General features: G+C 49.3%; 2 protein-coding genes across 3 annotated transcripts in view; one reads left to right on the plus strand and one right to left on the minus strand.

Annotated features, from left to right (window-relative positions):
- KIAA0040 (KIAA0040 ortholog) overlaps positions 1-3,864 on the plus strand; it is a 42,948-nt gene extending 39,084 nt beyond the window's left edge. For both annotated transcript variants that reach the window (XM_059412855.1, XM_059412854.1), the window contains exon 2: positions 364-3,864. In XM_059412855.1, coding sequence (XP_059268838.1) covers positions 497-799 — 303 coding nt within the window. In that variant the 5' untranslated portion in view covers positions 364-496 and the 3' untranslated portion in view covers positions 800-3,864. The remainder of the gene's footprint in view (positions 1-363) is intronic.
- Positions 3,865-11,615: 7,751 nt separating this feature from the next.
- Positions 11,616-14,042, minus strand: part of TNN (tenascin N) — a 57,011-nt gene continuing 54,584 nt past the window's right edge. Inside the window, exon 18 of the mRNA XM_059414040.1 lies at positions 11,616-12,561. Within this exon, the coding sequence (XP_059270023.1) occupies positions 12,421-12,561 (141 nt within the window). The 3' untranslated portion in view covers positions 11,616-12,420. The remainder of the gene's footprint in view (positions 12,562-14,042) is intronic.

Genomic DNA, 14,042 nt, shown 5'->3' on the forward strand with positions numbered 1-14,042 from the left:
GCACCTATCCGGTGAGCTGCAGGGAGAGGAGGTGAGAACTGCTCTGGGAGAGGCACTGACCCCTGCCCAGAACACGGACTCTGCACGTGGTTCATTTATCCAACAAATGCTGAGCACCCACCATGTGCCAGGCCTGGTAAACTACTAGTTCTTGTACACTAAGTCCTGTATAGTGTGTATATGAATTAGTTAGTAGTTAAATGCATGCATTTATTTTGTTTATTGGGTTTCAACACCACTTCCGTGAACTCTGGAAATCTCCAAGTCCCTCCCTTCTCCTATGCCCAAAAAATATGATGTTGTTAAAAATCATAGACCATTCCCGCTGCATTTCTCCTGAATTATGTGTTTTGCTCTCTTCAGCTGCTGATGTTGGTATGCCCAAACCCAAAGCTGGAAGAGGAATAAGTGACAAGTGGACAAGGCTGTCTCCTCTTGAGCCCAGGACTTGCTAGGGAGCTGAGAGCTTCTGCTGGCCCCAGTCTAGCCAAGCACCATGGAGAAAATCAGCTCCTTCTTCAACATCATTTGGGACACCATTTTGACCAAACACCAAGAGGGCCTCTTCAACACCATCTGCCTGGGCATCCTTCTGGGGCTGCCACTGCTAGTGGTCATCACATTCCTCTTCATCTGTTGTCATTGCTGCTGGAGCCGGTCAGGCAAGAATGGCCTACAGCCAGACCGAAACAAGGGGAAAAAGAGGAAGAAGAAGAAGAAGAAGGCTGAAGAAGACCTCTGGATCTCTGCACAGCCCAAGCTTCTCCAGATGGAAAAGAGGCCATCACTGCCTGTCTAGTTAGGCAGGAAGCAGAGACGTCCCCCTCGGGAACCAAGCCACCTGCTAACTACTACAGGCTAGAGAGCCCTGATGTGAGGCACTCATGTCCACAGAGGAACTAACCAAGGGACAAAGCTGAGGCTGAGTGCCCCCACGGAGGACAGCCCGGAAAGAACTCCAGACAATCCTTGTGTACTGTCAAGGCAGCTACGTGTCTAATAGTAATGCTCGTTGCCACCGACTCAGGCATGCCTTCCACCTGTCTCCAGCAAGCTCCAGATGCTAAAGCACAAAGAATGTCCAGACATTTTGACGTGTCTCTGAAATGCGCACACATGCACACACATACACACATGCACGCACATTCCGGCAACGGGTACCTGGGCTAATGTATTCTGTTCATCAAATGGTCATTGAATATCTACTTGGTGCAAGTACATTATCTGCTCTCCCAGAAATGTCTCATGGGAAGGCCCAGCCAGATTCTAGCACACGTGCACAATTATATAACCAGGAAGGTACCTCTGCACTGCCTACCCATCTATCACTCAGGTCAAAGCTATGTGCTTTCCTGTTCTTGTCCCTACATAACCTTTTACTGGAAATCCCTATCTTCGGACATTCCAGCAACCTGGTACAGCTCCCATCCCTGTATATTGATACAGACACGCCCAGTTCCCATGTTTCCCATCTGGGAGGCAAAGTTCAAAGTGAGAAGGATCTAAATTCATTGAAAGCTCCATCTTGCAACCCATGACAAGGTTCCCATTTCCTTGTTGGGCATCTGATGTTGTCTAAGACCTCTCTTTGAGATGCTACCCCCAGAACCACTCAGCAAGCTACCCTTCTCCAAGCACCAACAAACAGCTCTTGGTAGTGACTTCTAGAATGCTCTGGAAACCAGGCATACTCCATCCACTTCAGTGAACTCCAGCGGTGGACCGGGGCAGTGTCTTTTTTACAGATGGGGAAGGAATGCTCCACCTGAGTTAGGGATCTCCTGTGTAACCAAAGCAGGGAAGAAATTAAGACAATTTCTGGTGCAGTCTCCCAGAAGGCACACTGCAATCATGTTTGTAAGGTTGTAATGGATGCGTGGTGTGCTGCCGAAGGGATACGGAAGTTACAGAGTGTCACTGAAGGTAGAATGAAGCTGTGTAAAGGTTTATGCTTCTTTATCTCGAAGCTCAGGCACGTGCCTTGCACACAGTAGGTACTTAGAGCTGTCCGTGGTTGCTGTTGGATACGCAATGATGTTAAGGGTAAACGCATAACGCCTTACCGATTCCCCCAAGTGACCTTCTTTTCTGAGCCCACTAATTGCTGCAAAAAACAGGAGGTGGCCATTGAATGCTCCCCAGAGGCCGCCTACAGAACCAACAGCCAGGTTGACGTGGGTGCCCTGAGCCCCATGATGACAGGTAGACGAGGTCCACAGGGAGTAGCAGGCTGAGGTTGGGAGGCCGAGTTAATTCACTCATAGGACAAACTGGTTGGTATTTTGATCGTACTGTGCCCATATTACAAAGACAGAGACTTTCCAAATTGGGAGCAGGTTGTGCTCTGAAAGGTCACTTGCAAATCTGCTGGGTAGCTCTCTTGAAATATTTCCCCACGAAGGCTGTTCTGGGTGACAGTAAAATTGCAATTTAATGAACAATGTTAGCTAAACTTCGATAGCTGTTCTGCAAGATTGGGTTCGTGGACAAATGTGTGCTCTTGGCTCCCTGGGGCTCCCCGGTGCTCACGTGCCCTCCAGATAGACTCCAGGCCAGAAGAGGGCAGGTGTCTGGTGGTGACCGTTGCACCAAGGTCTTCTAACAAGCGACCCTGTGAGTCATAATTCTGGCCCTCATGTGTTTTAGAACCAGTCACATCCACCTTCCAGCACCAAGGGGTCCCAAATGCCCTGACTTCTTAACCCCTTTGAGCAGAGAAAGAAGCACTCTCTACTTCTCTGTCCCCTTGTACATGGGCAGCCTGTCAGGGAGCATCTAGCTGTCCCCTTCCCATCATCCCTCACCAAATGTCTGTGCCTCCCCATGCCGGCCACTGCCCACTGGGAGCAGCTGCCCTTCCTGCCTCCAACTCTCAAGCCCCATAAGATGGATGAGTTGGGGGAGATGCAGCACTGATGGCCAAGGCTGTGTGTCAGATGTGATCTAGGAGAGAGGATCGCTCCGATGGGAGGACCACACAAGGAACATGGTTGCCATGGCAACTAGCTGCTAGTTTGAATTAAGACGGCAGTCGGTTGTCATTGCCATGACAAGGCCTCTGTCTCCAGGTGCAGTGCCCTGCTGTTTCCTAATCAAATGGATTTGAACTACCTCCAGGCGCGAAACACCCAGAAACCGTCCTCTGTTGCTTCCATAGCCTCGGACTCAGGAGACCCAGATGCTGCTGAACGAGGCTTAGGTTTTCTCCTCCCCAGCCTCTCCTGACAACCTCCACCAGGGACCCTCCAACAATGCCGGGGTACCCTAGGCCCCCAAACTTCTTTTGAATGCATGGGTCCATGCAAGGAACCGAAGGCAGTCATCGGAGCCATTCCCCATTCTTCCCGCCCATCTTCGTCTTTCTCTCCTGTGTTTTCTTCTTCTCTCATTCCTGCTTCTCCCAGCACCCCCATCCCAGGTCCAGCCCTTTCTTTATTCCTCATCACATTTACTCCTTCTCCCGAGCCTCTTCCCCAGAGCTGCCACTGGCAGCCAGGGGCACCTTGGGACCAGAGCCTGCTTGGCCCATCTCGGAGACTTTAAGCTAATGGAGGCAAAAAGCATGATAAAGAAGAGGCTTCCTAAACCACCACGGGCTCGGGGATCGGAACAGCTCCAGTCAAACTTGGCCACCACCATCAGAGGTGGTCTTCTCCCCCACTGCTCAATGTATTTGCTTTTTTATTTCTTGGGGGGAAGGGACGGGGGGGAGGGGAAAATGTAGGAAAAGGGTAGTCACCTTTTCAAGAAGAGTATAAATGGTCCAAGCTGTATAGTATTTTTCAGTATTTTTTTTTCTGGAAAATTCAAACACATGCAAAAGAAAAATTTATTTAAATAAAAGACTTTGAAAATAAAAAGCTATGCCTGGCATCCTTACCGTTGGCATCAGTTACTTTCTTGACATCAGAAACTGCCCTCTCCCAGACATCACTCCGAAATGACAGAGGCAGCGACTCCCACTAGGACACAGAAGACCCTGCTGTCCCAGGATTCCTGACAAAGGACAAAGAACCAGGACTAGGCTCTCACCCCACTGCCTGCAGGGCAGACAATTGGAGACCAGGCACCTGAGAGGTGCCAACTGTGCGAAAAACACTGATGCTGCCTGGCAACTCTTAACATTCCCTTCAATGAGGTCAATCAATGTCTTCTTAAAGGAGGGAGAGGAAAATAGCAAAAACTAAGTAAAAAATCAACCTCTAAGTTAAACCCAGTGTTGGGAAGGGGAGAGCTCCAAAGTGTCTATTGTAGCTGCTGAGGAGATAGTACATGCTGAAGTAGACACACAGATAGAGACATAGATACATACATATGTTCATAGGTACTTAGATAGGTACACACACACACACACATAGCTAGCCAACCAGCCAGGAAGACACACACACACACCTATGTATAAACACCCATTTCATTTTCAAGTAGACCACTCCTTTGCACTGGTGGTGAAACGGAATGCTCCAGAGTCCTCCCTCAATGATACCAAGCCAGCCATTAAGCAGAAGCCCTCCAGACCAGTGCTGTCCAGTAGAAGTAGAGAAGATGGGAATGTCCTCTATCTACACTGTCCAATATGGTAGCATTTGCCACTGTCCAATACGGTAGTTATTTAAATTAATTAAAATTAAATTAAATTAACCGTCTAGTAGGTGAGTTATAACCACCACAGTTCAAGCACTCAATGGCTATGTGCGGCTGCCAGCTGCTGATTGCTTGGTGGGGATGAGGGTGGCAGAGTCAAACAGGCTGGTAAAACTCTGTTTACTGCATTTCAACGAAGGGTCTAGGAAGATGGGCCTACGGCACCGGCCCCCCCTTGCTTTCTTTCCCCCTGGGCAGGCTGACATTTCCGTAGAGGTAGTTGATTCCTGGGCTCCCTTCCTCATTGCCACACACTCACGGCAGCCCAAGGAGAGTCTTTGTCCAGCCCTCTGTTCTTTCCTCCAGGACTTCCAAACTTTCCAGTACAGAGCAGAGACCGTTGTCCAGAAACCAGCAGGAAGCAGCTGCTACACACCTGAGGGGACACCAGGGCTAAAGGCCACCAGCCCCACCCGCCCAGGCTTAGCCCTGCCCACAGCGTTGGGCATGTGGATCTGGACAAGGCTTTGAGCATTCTCAACTCACCAGAACCTCTGCGCTGGCCCCTTGTCCTTTGATTTTAGTATTTCTCCCCAAATTCAAAGTCACAGGATTACATTGACTAAGGAAAAAGAGTTCCTTCAATATAGCTGTCTGTCCCCATCATGGGTTCAAAGGGATATTTTCAGAAACCTGTGATCCTTCATTGGGGAATGGCCATGCATGCGTGTATCTAACTCCCTCTTTGAGATGACTTACTCTGTTAGCATTTTGGATTCTTTAGCAGATGCCAGCAACACAGAGTGTTTCTGGAGAGGCTCACAGCCCAGGTGGGGAGACAGACAAGCTAATAGACCATTACAGCCCAATGTGGTCACTGCTTCCACATTAGGCTAGGACTCAGGACTAAGGGTGTCCTGAATCTGATGCTGACTCCACCGTCCCCTGGTTATGGAATTTAGGCCATGACTTAATCTCTGTAAATTCAGAGTTAATGATAGTCCTCTCTCAAAGGGACAGGGACAAAGCAGCAAATAAGATAAAGCGTATAAAGCGTTCGACACAGAGCTCTGTAAACGTCAGCGGTTGTAATTAAGGGTAGAAGGAAGATAATGAGAGAGTTGTATCCTTGAAGCCAAAGGAGAAGAAACTTTTAAGAAAAAAGGGAGTCCCTAGAGTCAAATGATACAGACAGATCAAAGGAGATAGGGGCGTTTTTCTACTCCTCTTGGAGTGATAGGGTCCCTAATTTCACCACACATTGCACAGTGTACAGTAATACAGAGACTCCCAGTTTGCAATATGTCATGGGTAGGGTACCCACTCACCCTGGTCTCGGCCCCTTCTGCGAGCAACCAAGCCACCCTGTGTGACAGTGCCCCCTGTGGCCAGATTGAGAAATACTTCGGGTCAACATTTTCCACTCCCTGTGGCGTTTCCCTTAGAACATCCTTCCAGCTCCACCGCTGGGCTTCAAACTAAATGGGCTAAAGACTTCCGGGTTTTATGGGATGCTCACAGATCCATCAGGATCAAGACTGCCATGCTCCCCTGACAGATGAGGGATTTTCATAACCCTGAGTTTTAATTGTCCTTACACATTTTTAGTGAGGTATTTCTAGTGTTCATCATTGCCTCAGGAAAATGTCCCTAACCATGCAAGTCTTCTGGATCGCAAAACCAGACCATGCTAGGCTCCGTGTGTTCCTGTCCCTCCGTGCTCGCCTCCCAGCCCATCCTCATTAGAAGCAGCCTTTGTGAGGCCTGAAAAGTAACTCTCTTACTCACCACCTTATTTCCAATGACTAGAACGGAGCTTCGTGCATACCATATGCTAAATAATGTATTGATGAGGCGGGGGGGGGGGGGGGGGAGTAAAGGGATCACTGGGGTGTTTCTTACATGTGCAGATTCTGCATCCCTCTGCCCTTTGGATAGATTTACTAAGTCTATAGTGGGTCCAGACCACCTGCTCTTCTAACAAGCACTCTGGGTAATTGCCAGTGATCCCTGAACCACACCTTGAGAAATATTATCTACTCAGAAAACAATAGCAAAAAAAAAAAAAAAAATCTTATGGTCAAATACATTTACAAAATACTACATAACTACATGACATCCCCTCTTCACCCCATGGGATCTGTGGGTGCCTCATATGATCTGTCATACCTCATACCAAATGTTCTAATGGGTACTATAGTAAAGAAACTAGCATAACTCTTTTTAACTCAGAGTTTTCCCAGCTTTTTTGGCCATGAAAACTATTTTTGTAGCAGACCTGGATGGGGCAAGGGTCCTGAGGAACACTATTGGGGACACGCTGCCATGGAGAGCTCCTGTACTGCTCAATTCGTATCATCTCCCAGGAACCTGTGCCTGATTCTTTCTCACCCTGCCTTTTCTCTTCCTTCCATCTGTGATCTGTGAAGATCCCATTGTGGGCTATCCGTGGCACATACATCTTAGAGCTGGCTAGAGGTACACTGTTATCAAAGAAGAGAGAAGATCCAAACGTTTCGATTGCAGTTACAAGCACTAAAATCGAAGCCCTCTTACCATTCCAGGGTGCTATGTGTTACATAAGAGTGTTTTCAGGATCTTATTTGATTCTTACAGGGAGAACATCAGGGACTGAGGTCATTCCTGTTTTATAAATGAAGAACATGAGGTCTAGAGAAGATGGCAACTCGCCCAGACCTGGAATGGGAACCGAAGTCTCCAGGATCCCATCCTAGTGCCCCTTCCATACACGCCAGGCACCGTGACCCAGGCTTGTCTGCGGATTTGGGCTCCTCAAAGACCCGTTGGCTTGCCGTACCTCCTTTGAGTTGGAAAACTTTGAATCACTCAAGGGCTCGGTCCATAAGCCTTCAGAGTACTCAGATGTCTCCTTCAGGTGGTCCATAGCAAGCCTCACCTGCCTCCTTCTCTGGTCTAATTAAACGTAATTTGCTTCACTTACCCAAGTAAAGAACCATTGCCACCCCCATTTTGCTTTCTTCCTTTATTTAAATTACAATACTGCAATACCATCGTTTTGTTTCTGTCATTAAACGTGCACTGCAATTTATCGGCATTATAGAATAAACAAGCATGTTTGGCTCAGGTCATGATCCCAGGGTCCTGGGATCGAGCCCCACATAGGGCTCTCTGCTCAGCGGGGAGCCTGCTCCCCATTCCCCCGACTGCCTCTTTGCCTGCTTGTCATCTCTGTCTGTCAAATAAATTTAAAAAAAAAAAGAATAAACAGGCATGTATGGGCTAACCTAGGAACCTAACTTTCTTATAGAACATTGGAAGTGGGATTCTACCCATTCCCCATTTTCCCCATAGAAACAACCAACAGAAGGACTTTGGGAAGTGGATACATTTATACATTAGGAGCTGCCTAAAATCTCTTCCGAGGGTGCCCCTTTCACCTCTCATCAGGCCAGGGGACCCATCTCCTGTCTCAGCACCAGCCCAGGAGTTCTGCTCGGGGATTAGAGTCCAGATTTCACTAGCCAATCTCTTCAAGGTATTTCCCAGTTTCCTGATTTGTGCATTAGTCCAGCAGCAACGCTACCTGCACCATCACCAAGAATGGGCTGGACGCTGGGCCGTCACCCCTAAGCTGATTCTCCAGACCATGTTACTCAGGAAGGAAGAAAAGTGAGGACCCCCAGAACGCCTCTTAATAGAGGATTGGAAAGTGGCCTTGAAGGGAGATGCTCCTAATGGGACAACACTGCCATCTCCTGGCCTGTGTGGATACAGCATGTCTACTTCGGGGGTGTGCCCTTTGTGAGCAGAAACTCCTTCCTGTTCCTCTTCACTGCCCTGCTGGACAGCTTAAGGGAATGATTTGGAAATTTTGGAAAAATTTGGAATGATTTGGACTTGCTCCAGCAAACGACTATGTTTTGCCAAGAGCTTTTCATTGCTTGTGCCTGTTTTCCCTCCTGCCTGGCTGTAGGTCCGTTCGCATGTCTCCCCCTCCGCGTCTCCTCTCTTCCCACACCACACCTGGTGCTTGTGCTTCCTGACCTCCCGTGCTCACCATCCCTTGAGTCCTTCTTAGTGTTTCTCCCTGGCTCATTCGGCGTATTCTGGCTTTAATGATCCTCGAATCCCTACGAATTCTCGGTTGAAAAGCTCAGAGCTTGTGATGTCATGAGATAAACATAAACTCGGGGGCCGATTCCCAGAGGACCTGCTGTCAGAAACCACCAGCTCTAGCGCCGTGAAAGGAGCGCTCCCTTTACCACCCAGGCCCCTCAACTCCTGCTGATCCCTCCTCCTCAAAATCTCTTTAATCAGTGCCTTCTCCCCTTTCCCACCATTTCTGCCACAGACCCAAGAGCCATGGTCTACCGCAAGAGCACTTAACCTGCTTGGGCATCCCCACCCTCTCCCCAAAACTCCCTTGAGCAGCTTCAATCATTCTCCATCCTGCCACCAGACGGAGATTTCCAAAAAGCAATCCTGACCACCAGCACGACTGCAGCATTCAACACCCATGAATGCCCTCTGCTGCCCAGCTCGTTCGTCCCAGCAGAGGTCCTCAGGGCCTGTGGCATGATGGTTTTGGAAACCCTGGAGGCACAGGGCTCAGCTGAGACCCCTTGAGAAGAGTCCCTGGAGGAGAAGCAGGTTCCATATACCAAAGCCGAGCCGATTCGGATGCACGGTGCGAGCAGAGAGAGGCCCCTGCCCACCTCTCCGGCATGGCTTCCCACCGAGCACTCCTCATCCCACCAAGAAACCACATTCCTCCCTCCTGCACACCACCCTCCACGCTTTCCCATCCCTGCCATCACGTTCCCTTCCCCCGAGGTGCCCTGCCTCCCAGACAAAAGCAGACTCTTCTTCCAGACCTAATGCTGACCATCATGTCCATGATACTTGCTCGCAGGGTCAGTCCACACCCCTGCTGACTCTATCCCCCCGACGTGCTCCTGCTGCCGTGGTTTGTGCCCTCAGCTGTCCGTCCACGCCGCATCCGAGGCTACTAGAAGCAGGGCCTGGGCTCTGTCCGTGATGGCCTGACCAGCCAGTATCTTGCGTGGAACAGAGAATGGCTCAGAAACTCCAGCAGTTGCTTGTAATGATTCTGACCTTGCTCTGCCCCCTGCTTGACTCGCAGCCCATCCTTCTGGGACAGCTGTTGTTCTCTCCAGTCTGTCCTCACGGGGACGGATTGCCCCTGCACCTTCAAACCCCTGGGGGCTCATAATCAGACTCTGAGGTGCCCCTTTGAAAAGCAGGTTTGTCCAGACTCCCAGCCCAAGGACTTACACTCTGTGTGTGACCCCAGCATGGGGCTGCTAGAGCTGGTCCCCTTACAGTGAATCCGGCACAGATATTTAGGACTGGAATGTTCTCCTCAGTCAGATAAATACCCTTTAAAAATGAACTTCTCTCGACTTCCTTCTCTGCCCCGTGATGTAGAAGCTTACAGAGCAGCTGTTTTCTCTGCCAGTCCCTTCAGTCAGCAGGACTCCTGCTGGCAAAAGGAAACAAGACTCTACTCGTTTCCACCAGTTCTTATATTGGCTCCCGGTGGAAAAACACTGTGGCAGGTGAATGCAGGGGTGGGCGGCTGGCCTCACGGGCAGCTCCGAAACAGAGACGAGCTCCTCCAGGAGCACCCTCCAACAGGGCAGAACCCCAGCTCAGACCTACCAAGGCCCAAGGCCTAACGAAGGGACCCCATGATCTTTGCTTGACCCAGCACGGTTAGCAAGCATGTCAGGAGTCAGAAAGCATGTCTACCGCATGGACATGTCCACCGGCCCTGAGTCATTCTGGGCCTTGATCCACTTTGCAAAGAAGCCCTTCTTTTCTAAAAAGCCTGCCTTTGCCAGGCCGAGTGCCAAGCTCCCGACCCATCACAGTGAGGACCATCCTGGGCCTACAGGGCACATGAGGACTCGGAACCGGGAAGCCGGGCCGAGGGACCTTCAAGAGGACAAGGAAATCAGTTCCGCCCCAGCCCCGACAAAGCTGGATCAGGACCCCAGTAATGTGGCAGGTCTCGGCAAACGTCTCCTCCTTGGAGAGACCTGCGCTGTCCCCCGCTCCAAGGCCAAACTCCACCTCCTAATCTGAGTTTATTTTTCTGCCAGAGCTAGGCTCTCTGGACTGGTACATTTATGTGTTGGTTTTCTCTGTCTCCACCGACAGAACTGAAGCACAAGGACCGGAATGGCACACTGTCTGCAGTTCTTTAGCACTGGGACTCGGAGAGGGCCCCGGCCCCTCATAGGGCCCCATCAGCATTTGCTGGAATGAGTAGTGACTGAAGGCTTGAATGGCAGGACCCACACTGTTCGGCTCGCTCGCCTCTGCGATGGCACCTCTATCCCCCCCAGGGCAGGGCACGCTGCCTGGGACAAAACAGGCAGACACAAACTCCTCTTGACCTCTTGTTTGGACCATCCTCACCAGACCCAGCAGTTACTGTGGTACAGGCTGCAGAAGGATGCTGAAAACTTACAGCAGCGACGTGAACCATTTCGAGAGTATGGCTTGGCCTTCAGCCAGAGGTTAAAGCCTAGAGAAGCCCAGGCAGGAAAGGATTCCTGGTCCTGGAACGGTGCTGTGGGCTTTAGGGCACGTGCCTCTCTTCCCACTTCCTCACCTCTCCTGGTTCCAAACCCCACTGTTTGCTGTCATCCAAGTGTGCAACCACAGGCCGACCAAATTCCACCGTAATGCACAAACTGTACCTCTGCGTGCACTTAGGTTAAATTTAGAATTTGAGTGCACACATGTGAGTTCAATAACACAGGCACATTTTTTAAAAATCAGGTGGTTTATTATTCTTTCTTTCTTAAGTAGGAATTTAAGTTACTTTAATAATGATCATGGACTTCGCTACAGAAGAACCTTCCAGAGTCACAGGAAAATAAGCCCAAAGGATCCAACTGGCCAAGTGCCCGTTCAAACAGTACGCCTCTGTCTCAGAGAAGCTGCAGAACACCTACGGGTCTGACCATGTGGGAGGCCAGGGAAAGGGGGGGAGGCTGCGGACCGGAGGACATGAAAGGGAGTCACAGAAGAGTCTTTGGGAGGAATCAATCATCGAAAGAGTCCAATTATTTAAAGTTGAAATGAGTGAGAATTTATTCACAACATATGCAGATCTATGCAAGTGATTATGCAAATAAGTGGGAAGGGGGCCTTCGAGAAGAGCAGTAACACAGAAGCTTGGTTTCCAGCATGCTGGATGCTGGTCACAACTTAGCTAGATAGGAATCCATGTTGGTCCTTGTGGTCCCTTTTTTCTTCCTCCTAACACTAGCATCTTTTAAATGGGGAAAGATTTACAGCTTTTTTCTCAAAACCCAGTGACGATGGGAGGTAACAAGCATCAGGCCACTTTAGCCCCTTGGTCATCAAAAAGAACCCCTCCTTGGTGCTTCTTTCCAAGAAAAAGGCTTCTAGTAGCAGATATAGATATAGATATAGATATATGCCAATTTCCAGAGATTTCCAATTGGTGAAGTGCAAGTTGATTTTTTTTTTCCTTTTCCCCACTAATCCCATATATTTGTTCCTGAAGATAGACTGAAAACCTTGCAGTCTGGTGTTGTCTTTCCCATATGTTACCACTGGTTGACTTTCAGGCCCCCAGTATAGAAGGGCAAAAATGCAGGTGACAGGGAAGTGACTTGTATGGTCTGAAGCTTGGTCACGTGCTTTGTTCTGAAGGTTATCCAGCCATCTGAGAAACCAGAGTCCAGGAGCATCCCCCGAACGTCCATGAACCAGTCACTTCTACCCACCTGCCCCAAGCCTACACAGCCCCAATCCCAGGCCAGTCTTGCCTCGTGCGACGACGGCTCCCATAGGCCATCAGAACGTTCTCGAATTTTCTCCTAGTGTCCGCTTCTTTCTGCCCAGGACTTGCTCCCCACTGTAGCCATGAGGGCGGATTTTCAACTCAACATAAGGAATGGAGAATTCATGTCCTTTCCATGGCTCCCAGTTTACCCCCTACAAAAAAGAAAAAAACAAAGCCAGCATCAAGAAGAGGCAACTTGGGAGGAAGGAGGGGTGGGTTATGCTGGAAGGAATGCCTCTTTCCCGGGAAAACCCTCCCTCCCTGCTTAGGGGAGAGAAAAAGTGAGACAAGTGGTCACTGGGGTCCTTGTAGAAGTAGGGCTGAAACTAGAGACATGCGCCCTCTGCTGGGCAGCTGAGGTCTGACAGGCTGATGACTTGGAAGGCCCCAACCCCGCCCCAACCCCACCCCACCCCAGTAGTTGGAAGGATGGGGTGTGAGCCCAGGGCAATGGGGGAGACCACGGCAGCAGCAAAGCCAATACATGGTCAACCTGGACAGCAACACGCCCATTATCTTTGCCTCACACTTTTCCTTCCAAAAATTAAAGGCAAAAATAAACATATTAATTGGTCAATCGTGTAAAATAATTTTCAATTTAGACTGTTTAGATACTAGCTCTGGGGTAACAAATAGCCTGCTGGAAACTAAATTTCATTTTATGTCTTTTGACTGGTGAACGCAATAATATTTAATTCACTTAATAACCTTGCAACCTGGCCAATAAAGAGCCCAAGTGACCAATTTTATGTATTTTAATTTGTGAGGTAAATAATAAACAAGAAGCTTAAATGCCTTGCAGACTGTGAAAAGCACATTAACCAGATGAATGTCTTTTATTAGCAAATGCGGGGATGGTTTAGGGCATGCTGGCTGCTCATTTCAAATATTTGATCTCTGATCACAGGCTTCCCTGGGTCAGCCCACGTGCTGCCACCATGATTCATGGGCCCACCCTCCTCAGCCTTCCTGGGGGAAAATCTCTTCTTCCCTTTGAAGAATCTTCGCACAAGGATTGGGAGTCCCTGCTGCCTCGTCGGGGCCAAAGTAATCAAACTGTACCCGGACTTGAGATGCACTAATATTTACGGTAATACCAGTCACAAGGTGACTTCTGGGGAAAGCTGGATTCCTAAAAGCTAGAATGGACCCAGGGTGGGAAATCAGAAACCCAAGCTGGGGAGGAGCTCGGGGAGGGGATGGATTCATGAGAAGCGGGAACAAGGATGCCATTTTCAAGGAGCAGACAGGAGCTGTCTGACAGCTGGCAAGGAGTCAAGAGGATGCCCACAGCTCACAGAGGTCTGAGAAATCAATGGGAGGAACTTTTCAGAACAAGGAAGGGGAGAGAAGCCGTGGAGAACGCTCAGATGGAGTTTAGCATAACACTCTCAGTAGACTCTGAGTGGCTTTGGAGGAAGTGGATCCAGAGGTGAGTCTACTCAAAAGTGGAAAAGACTTTATTTTCCTGGTGATCAAAGGATTTGGGAAAAATAGCTCAGGTTTCACTGGGAAAACAACTAGAAAGAATTACAAAGTGTCTGTTATGAACGGAATGCTTGTGTCCCACCCCCAATGCCCCAATGCCCAATGCATATGTTGAAGTTAGATGAGTTGAGTTAGTTATGTTGAG

This window comes from Mustela nigripes, chromosome 10 (assembly GCF_022355385.1).
Source record: "Mustela nigripes isolate SB6536 chromosome 10, MUSNIG.SB6536, whole genome shotgun sequence".
Taxonomy (NCBI): Eukaryota; Metazoa; Chordata; class Mammalia; order Carnivora; family Mustelidae; genus Mustela; species Mustela nigripes.